General features: G+C 41.6%; 1 protein-coding gene and 1 non-coding gene across 2 annotated transcripts; one reads left to right on the top strand and one right to left on the bottom strand.

Annotated features, from left to right (window-relative positions):
* Window positions 1–821: 821 nt before the first annotated feature.
* Window positions 822–893, bottom strand: TRNAG-UCC. The gene has a single exon. It is a non-coding gene; the product is annotated as a tRNA-Gly (tRNA).
* A 65-nt stretch (window positions 894–958) lies between these two features.
* Window positions 959–7,591, top strand: LOC120659398 (D-lactate dehydrogenase [cytochrome], mitochondrial-like). The gene is made up of 18 exons (XM_039937525.1): window positions 959–1,371; window positions 1,480–1,573; window positions 1,720–1,820; window positions 2,022–2,070; window positions 2,587–2,679; window positions 2,871–2,985; window positions 3,427–3,487; window positions 3,669–3,705; window positions 3,794–3,855; window positions 4,021–4,117; window positions 4,446–4,520; window positions 4,802–4,910; window positions 5,535–5,644; window positions 5,870–5,932; window positions 6,410–6,489; window positions 6,715–6,845; window positions 6,990–7,033; window positions 7,202–7,591. Exons 1-18 carry the CDS (start codon window positions 1,148–1,150, stop codon window positions 7,319–7,321), a joined length of 1,665 nt encoding a protein of 554 aa, XP_039793459.1. The 5' UTR covers window positions 959–1,147; the 3' UTR covers window positions 7,322–7,591.
* Window positions 7,592–8,699: the final 1,108 nt, after the last annotated feature.

Raw genomic sequence — 8,699 nt, 5'->3', positions numbered from 1 at the left:
TGCAATCACGGAACTGGTGAAATCACCGTGCAATCCGACTAAAAAGGTCTTTAAAAAATTCTGAAAAAAATCATGAATGTACATCTCGGTCTACCCCATCTACATATAAATTTCCACGATCAAATTCATTTTACACTTGCAGTTACAAAAAAGACAAATTTTCTGACAATAAGTAACGTTCAAATGCAGTCCAAATTTGTCTTTTTTTGTAACTGCTAGAGTAAGATGAATTTGACCATGAAATTTTATATGTAGATGGGTAGACCGAGATGTACATTCATGATTTTTTTCAGAATTTTTTGAAGACCTTTTTAGTCGGATTGCACGGTGATTTCACCAGTTCCGTGATTGCACCAGATATGTCTCCGAGTTTGGGTTTGGATTTTTTTTTTTGACGCGTTTGGGTTTGGGTTTGGAATTGGAAGCGCAAGAGCAAGAGGATAACGCGCGACGGCGGGAGGGGTGACGCAAGAGCAAGAGGATGTCGTATTAGATTTGTTCTAACTTAAATTTAACTAACTTTGATTTGATCGATCTATAGAAAAATATACACTACCAACATAAATTTATGGTGGATTCAATGAAACAAATTGATATTATAAATATTATTACTTCTTTTTTATAAATTTAGTCAAAATTTACTAAATTAAATTAGTTAAGACAAATTTAATACGATATATAAATAAAAACAGAGATAATACCGTGGGTATTACAATATTTAAGCACAAGGTGCTCGAAACGGAGGCACACTTGCTAACCATACGGCTGTTGGAAGAGGGAAACCATACTTACTACAAAAAATTATTACATTACTCAAAAATTGCGTTTGCCGGGAGTCGAACCCGGGTCTATTGCTTGGAAGGCAATTATCCTAACCGTTGGACTACAAACGCGCCGACGGTAGGCAGTCGACCTAAACAGTTGATCTCGTCTTCTCTCGGCCAAGAGCGAGTCCGCGGCTCCTGATTCGTGGCACAAAGCACGCGGGAGCACGAGGCGAACGCGTGGACGACCCGTGCGCTCTGTCGGATGCTCTGGCTCCCTCGGCACTCGCGGCCGGCTTCGCTCAATTGATCCGTGATCGAGACCAACTCCTCCACCTGCATCGCTCGCCTCTCGCGGCCTCACCAGATTACCACCGCCAGCCATGGCTGCCTCCCTCGTCCGTCTCTGCCGCCCCCGCCGCGCGCTCCTCCCCCTGTCGTCGCTCATCCTCCCCCTCTCCACCCAGCCGCAGCCCACGTCCCGCGCCTCTCCCCCCTCCTCCACCTCCCGCGGCCTCCCGCACTTCCTCTCCTTCCTCGCCGCCGCCGCCGCCGCCGCCGCTGGGGGAGCAACCGTCGCCCTCTGTGACCCTGGCGCCGACCACCGGTGCGCGCCCGCGCCCAGTCCCTTCCTCGATGCTTCCCTTCCCAATGCCCAACCGGGTTGAGCTGACCATGCCCTTGTCTGATGTCTCTGTGCTTGCTTTTGGTCCAGAGTCGGGGGCAAGGACAGCACGGAGCTGGTCGTGGAAGGGGAGCACCGCCGCGTGCCGCAGGAGTTCATCGACGAGCTCGCGTCCTTCCTCGGGGTGAGTCTGGTGATTCGGGTTGCCGCCGGTGCCTTGAGCTCGAGTGCGGCGGTGACCATGATGCGTGCACGCTGAGTGTTTGATGTTTCTTCTGCCGGGCGAGTGGACAGCTGCCTGAGAGTGTCGTTTTTCCCCCTTTTGGGCAGGAGAACCTGACGGTGGACTACGACGAGAGGAGCTTCCATGGCACGCCGCAGAACAGCTTCCACAAGGCAGCCAACGTGCCCGATGTCGTCGTGTTCCCGAGGTGATAATGCTTGCTAATAGTCCAGTAACCATGTTTTGCTAAACCTCAGGGCTGGGTAAGAGATGCTATTCAAGTCTTTTGCCTAAAATGGGTTGCGTAAAATTGCTGATGTTGGGATGTGCCAAAACTGTTTCATATCTGAAGCATTCATTCCGTGAATAGTCCTTTTCTGGTAATGACGATGTGACGCCTTCATTGCAGCACGCAAGATGAGGTGCAGAAGATTGTGATGGCCTGTAACAAGTACAAGGTACGCTATCCTTCTCGTTGGTGCAAATAAATAGGATCGACAGTACACAACAGCGTTGGAGACTTGCCTGTCCGGGACAATTGCTGCAGTAGATTTTACCGTGTTTTGACAGTTTTAGGGACTGTCTAGTATTCACTACGCGTTGATAATCTTTTGAACTAGTCATTTTTCCATTTCAAATATGTATTTTCGGTGATGCTCAAAGTGCTCAATAATCACATGTTATATGTGCATAACTGAACTTTATCAAGTTATCCATACTGGAATTGGTATATATCTTTTGTTATATCATGCAGCGCTACCCCAGTTTACAGGAATGGCTTTTTTGTAGGACATGCAAAAGTTATGCTTCCATTTTGTAATAAAGAAAGTAATGTTCATGTATTCTACAAATGAGGTTCTGTAGCTTCATTATTGGCTTTCTTGCTACAGTAAGTTAGGATTAAGAAGCACACTGTTTGCATGTCTTCTAAACTTTGATTTTATCTAATTTATGTTCTTTTTACTTGTGTTCAGATTCCAATTGTACCATATGGTGGGGCTACCTCGATTGAGGGACACACATTGGCACCTCATGGTGGTGTTTGCATCGACATGACCTTGATGAAGGTAAACATTAAACAATATAATTTAAACCATATAGCTACAAGGCTACAACTAAGTGTTAATGATGTTACGTAAACTAACTGTTCGTGAATGAGTTAGATAAAAAGTCTAGGATATTCAGGCCTCCGCAATCTACTGCGTTTCCTTTCTTCTAATGTGGTGGTGTGGTTCATTTGCATTATTTTTTTTAACAGAAAATCAAATCCCTCAATGTTGAGGATATGGATGTAGTTGTTGAACCTGGAGTTGGATGGATAGAACTGAATGAGTACCTGAAGCCATATGGCCTTTTTTTCCCTCTTGATCCAGGAAAGGTTCCTGTTCCTTGTTCATATAACCTTATATAAAATTCTCATTAATTTGTTCAAGGCACTCTGTTATGAACCAATCAATGTGGAATTGCATCCAGTTTAACTTAATTGCAGTTGATGAGGCATAGTTCTCTATTGATTTGTGTAAATTTCAATGCCATCATGATACTCGGCTGGTAACTAGTACCTGTCTTTTGAAGTCTTGATTGAATTATTTGTAGAATATAGCCATATTTAGTAACTCCATTTTTACTTTGTTGCCTCTATGACTTCATACATGTATATGTTTAATTCCAAATATCATTCTCTGGGAATATCAGCAAAGCATTTCATATCTTGAAGTAAAACAACCATGTTAAGTTCTTCATGCTTATGAAACCCAAACACTCGTGTGATTTAAGCTTGGTGTTTCAGCTAAAAAAAGTAATTTGATCTGCAGGGCCTGGGGCCACAATTGGAGGAATGTGTGCTACTCGCTGTTCTGGTTCATTAGCTGTGAGGTAATTACTCATTTATTCCTTATATTTTTCAGGTTACGTTATAGGTTCTGTAGTTCAACCATAAACCCTCATCACACAAGAACATGCAATCATAAGAGCGATACATCAATGCATATATTTGTTTGCTAGCTTTGTGTTATAACTTTTAAATGGCTTTTATGGCTTCCTTCCTAGTGTGTAGGTATGGAACAATGCGGGATAATGTGATTAATCTTCAGGTAGTTTTCCCTTATTCCTCTATCATAGAAAAAATTACATTGTATTGGTTCGGCATACAAAAAGCAAATTCTTATTGGTATTATGCAGGCCGTTTTACCAAATGGTGATGTTATCAAGACAGGTTCCCGGGCTCGAAAGAGTGCAGCTGGGTATGGAAGAACTCTTCTGATTGTTAGAATAACCCCCCTTATTGTTTTGTTTTAGGAGTGAATAATATTTTCGCTGCTTGGTGTATCTGTGTTATATATGTATGCCATTTTATTCCTGCCATCGGTTTTCACAACTTTCTTTACCTCTGCCTTGTTGAATGTCAGGTATGATCTTGCTCGGTTGATAATTGGAAGCGAAGGAACTTTGGGTGTAATTACAGAAGTGACTTTACGGCTTCAAAAGCTTCCATCTCATTCTGTGGTGAGTAACTTTAGAAACTCAATATTTTGCTATCACCATGAACTTGTTTGTATAGGCTTGAATCTCAACATAGTGCAGTGTGCACAAACCTTTAATGTATGATGTTGTTTGCTTAGGAAAAATTTCTATTCTTTCTAAAGAAAGGCGACTTCATGTTATGACATACTGTTGTTGTATTTCATCTTCAGAAAGATTTGTGTAAGCATATGCATAGAAGACAGAACACAACTTTGCTAGTTTTGCGCTGATTTTTTCTCTGCACTATGCATCTCTTTTGTTTTCATTTTAGCTATGGAGGCTCTCAGCCTACATGTTTCTGCTATTTCAGGTTGCAATGTGCAATTTTAAAACAATTAAGGATGCTGCTGATGTTGCTATTGCAACAATGCTTTTTGGGATACAGGTTTTGTCTTTTCCCTGCTGATTTCCTTTCTTTACAGTGACAATGATACTCAGGTGTGAAACATTTGATATCCTTTGTTTCGTATGAAGTGAATGTGCAGAATTTGGCCCCTATTTTGCTGCATGTAGCTCAATATTATGTTCTTTGATATATTTCTTAAGATTTTAAGTCAACTTTGAAATAAAAATGTTTTTGTGAAGCTTTTATCTATGTGTATCAGTGGCAATCTGCAATATTCTTGCAGTTTGCCAATATTTATGTTTTCTTTTATACATGACTAGGTTTCAAGAGTGGAATTGTTGGATGAGGTTCAGATAAGGGCAATAAACATGGCAAATGGTAAAAACTTGCCAGAAGTGCCGACCTTGATGTTTGAATTCATAGGAACAGGTAATGTAAACTACTATGTGATTGGCTGTTCAGTATTATGCAGCTATGGACTATGGTGGCATTTTGAATTTATTTGAATAAACTTCCGTATGAATGGAGTCAGATGAACAAGAAGTTCGAATGTAGCCATGGCATTTGAACATCTTTTATATGCAATCACCAATTGTCTATATGCACACATCTCTTGAGTGTTCTTTTTTAAAAAAATTCACTTTGCGCACGGTACACGCTACCGTCTAGGGAACTTTCAGAACACTATATTTAATAGAAAACCATGTTACTGTCAGGACAACTTTCAGAACACTATATCTGATAGAAAATTGGAGCGATTTCAGTCAAGATTATGAAGGATGTGTGTATACCAAAACCACTTGATTTCATGCGGTTAAATTGATTTGATAACAATACACGTCCAGTTTTGCTATATGATATCCCTTGTGATGTGTGTTCTCTTCAGAACCAAACCAGTATAATAATATAATTTCTTTGGTTGCTGGTAAGTGCTAATCTGAAACTCTTTTGAACTCATAAAAGTTATTAAACTTCAGCCGTTGTTTCAGTCTGTGATCAATTACTGATTACTTCCTTTTCTTTGTTAACATCTTCTCGCTTGCAAATATCCAGAAGCATATGCACTTGAACAAACTCTCTTGGTTCAGAAAATTGCTAGTGAACACCGTGGATCAGATTTTGTTTTTGTTGAGGAACCGGAAGCTAAAACAGAATTATGGAAGGTCAGTAGAGCTTTTAATCTGAAGAGGCAGTACATTTTCCACTATCCAATATATTGATTTTTCCTGTTGGTTCTATATGATCTTGCACGCATGTGAATGTTTAATACAGAATTAGTTTGCTTCGACTTGTATATAATATTAGCATCACGTATTACAAATGATCTATGGAGTATGGACTATGGTATTGGAGTATATTTGTAACAATAATTAGCCCCTCAAGTGCAGATCAGGAAGGAGGCACTTTGGGCTGGTTTTGCAATGGAACCTGATCATGAAGCTATGATAACGGTTTGTTTTCTTACTACTTGTTAACACACACACACACACACACACACACACACACACACACACACACACACACACACACACACACACACACACACACACACACACACACACACACACACACACACATATATATATATATATATATATATATATATATATATATATATATATATATGTCATTGTAATAGCCAGGGTGCCACATCTAGTGCTGTGTATTGTGTGTTTTAATGCTTGCTTCTCAGTTGTCAGTCTCAACAGGACACTCAATTATCAGATGGTAATATTTCCTGGCGTGCCCTTGTTTGAATAAATAAAGACTTTGTTTTTCCGGCTAGAAATTTGTTAGATTCAATTTCCTGCTGTAGCTTGTCCAAAAGGTCATCGTTATCGGGGCAATCATAACAGAACACGTTGTCAGTTAATACTGCATGATCTGTAACAATTCTCCTAATGTCACCATATCTGTTTCTTGTGCAGGATGTTTGTGTCCCTTTGTCCAGACTTGCTGAATGTATATCTACATCAAAGCAGCTACTTGATGCGTCTCCGTTGACTTGGTATGAAGTTCCTCTTATTCAAATGTGCTACTCTCAATTTCTCAATGGCACTAATACTACACATGTATGCAAGAAACGGCCACCTCTTTCCCGATCATAAATATAGGAAAGAGAGGCTGTTTGACAATATGCAGGACATCATTGACTTGGAGTAGCTTCAGTGAAATCTGAGTATATATTCTTATTGGTTGTGAAGACATCTACTCTGATTATTTATTTTTCCAGTCTGGTTATCGCTCATGCTGGTGATGGAAACTTCCACACAATTATCCTGTTTGATCCAAGTAAAGAAGACCAGCGGAAGGAAGCAGAGAGACTAAACCATTTCATGGTCCATACAGCTCTGTCAATGGAAGGTACAAATAGTCTACCTTTCGTCTATTGATCTCGCATAGAACTGTCTTGAACCACATAGTTGTCTTTCAGTTTTATATCCTTTTTTGCAGTCACTATTGAATCTTGAACTGGTCGGAAATATTAACGTTTCTGGTTTCTAACAGGTACATGCACAGGAGAGCATGGTGTTGGCACAGGGAAAATGAAGGCAAGTATCAGTCACCTGTTTCTCTACAGATGCAATTGCTTGCTGACGTTACCTCTCCCTCCCTCTCCCCAAAAAGTGATGGCATAAACAGTTGAAAACTGCCGAACACCAGCAGATGCCATATCATCATCGCGTCATTATTGATGGATACTTCTGTTCCTTTTGCAGTACCTGGAGAAGGAGTTGGGCATCGAGTCACTCCGGACCATGAAAAGGATAAAGGCCGCGCTGGATCCCAACAACATCATGAACCCGGGGAAGCTGATCCCACCTCACGTGTGCATATGACTGACGCTCTACGGTCTACGCCGCCACCTGGCTGGAGGGCTTTCAAGAGTGGGCTTGGTTGGTTCGAGCCTGGTTCCTGGACTTCTCTACCAATGCCATACGCGTTGGGTGGAAATACACATTGACAGCACGTCAAAATTGTACGGGTACAAGACCCAAAAGCCCCCATGAGGGTCTAATAATGGAGCTGAGACATTCCTCTCCTGATTACATCTCAATATGAAAAACCTATCTTGAAAGAGTAAAACGCACCGCCGATCCTCGAACTTAGCTCGGGTTGTTCCCAGTCCCTAAACTTTCAAAATGTCCGCCACAACGCCTGATGTTGTGATGGCGATGCCAACGTCTGAGCTGGGCGCCTATCAACAGTGCATCCAGAGTGAAACTCCGGTGCTGGATCGAAGCGAGGAACCTAACAATGGTACACCTAGAGACGGCGATGTTAAGATTCGGAGGCCCTTCCGTCGGGAAAAAATTGGATGGATGTGACGGAACCGCCAAATTAAAACTCCAAATTAAGCGTAATGGCCGTCATTTGAACACATCGGGCGTATTAACTTAATGGCTTAATTTGGCGATTCTTTCTCAACCCACGGCCCGATCGAAACAACACCGGTAGTTCCACGTGAAGGCGGGCGCAGATGGTACAAGCACAACAAATATTTGAAAATATACAAGAGTGACATACGATATTAACAAAGAGTTTTACAAACCGAGTTCAAATACACCAATAGTTTACATACTCTACATAAACTAAATAGTTTACAAACTATACATTAGGGTAGCCAAGTTCAAATAGAAAAGAACCTACAACTACGCTAGTGTTCTGCCTCTTCTCAACCGGTCAGACCGGTTCATCCAACCGGTCAGACCGGTCTGCATGGGAACTCTACGTAGACACCGGTCAGACCGGTCCCACCGACCGGTCAGACTGGTCTGAACAGACAGAGAAGCTGCACACATCGCCCACACGCGTGTAACTCGCCAAATCCCTAATCTAGGGGTCTCGCTTCACCACTTCCCACCCCTCTGCATCACGGCGGATAAATTTGACACAACAGAGACAAAAGTCAATGTCCGGGTGCCCTGAAACAAAAATATGTGGCAACAACCCCTGAGCAACTAATACTCAGCAAGACTTACCCGACCAGTGGGTATAACTTAGCCCACATATCTAGACATGTAATGCATTTTGGCTGGTGGTTGGTTTTGCAAAAAAAAAAGCACTAGAGGTGAGTCCTTATTTTCTAGGTTTTAGCTTCCATTTATATTAATAGACTTACTAACCACCTAGGATTTGCAAAACTACAACAATCAAGGTGAGCAAACCATTAATTAAATAATATTAGCCCTCATTGCATCTCATCTCATTCTTATT

This window comes from Panicum virgatum, chromosome 2N, assembly GCF_016808335.1.
Source record: "Panicum virgatum strain AP13 chromosome 2N, P.virgatum_v5, whole genome shotgun sequence".
NCBI lineage: Eukaryota > Viridiplantae > Streptophyta > Magnoliopsida > Poales > Poaceae > Panicum > Panicum virgatum.
Note: the sequence above shows the minus strand (reverse complement) of the source record. Positions and strands in the feature narration are given on the sequence as shown.

Excerpts from the sequence above, each read along its gene's own strand:
- LOC120659398 (XM_039937525.1), top strand. The coding sequence starts at position 1,148 with ATGGCTGCCTCCCTCGTCCGTCTCTGCCGCCCCCGCCGCGCGCTCCTC. Across the intron at positions 2,071-2,586 it reads TGGCCTGTAACAAGTACAAG|ATTCCAATTGTACCATATGG; the intron begins GTACGCTATCCT and ends ACTTGTGTTCAG. Across the intron at positions 3,856-4,020 it reads GCTCGAAAGAGTGCAGCTGG|GTATGATCTTGCTCGGTTGA; the intron begins GTATGGAAGAAC and ends GTTGAATGTCAG.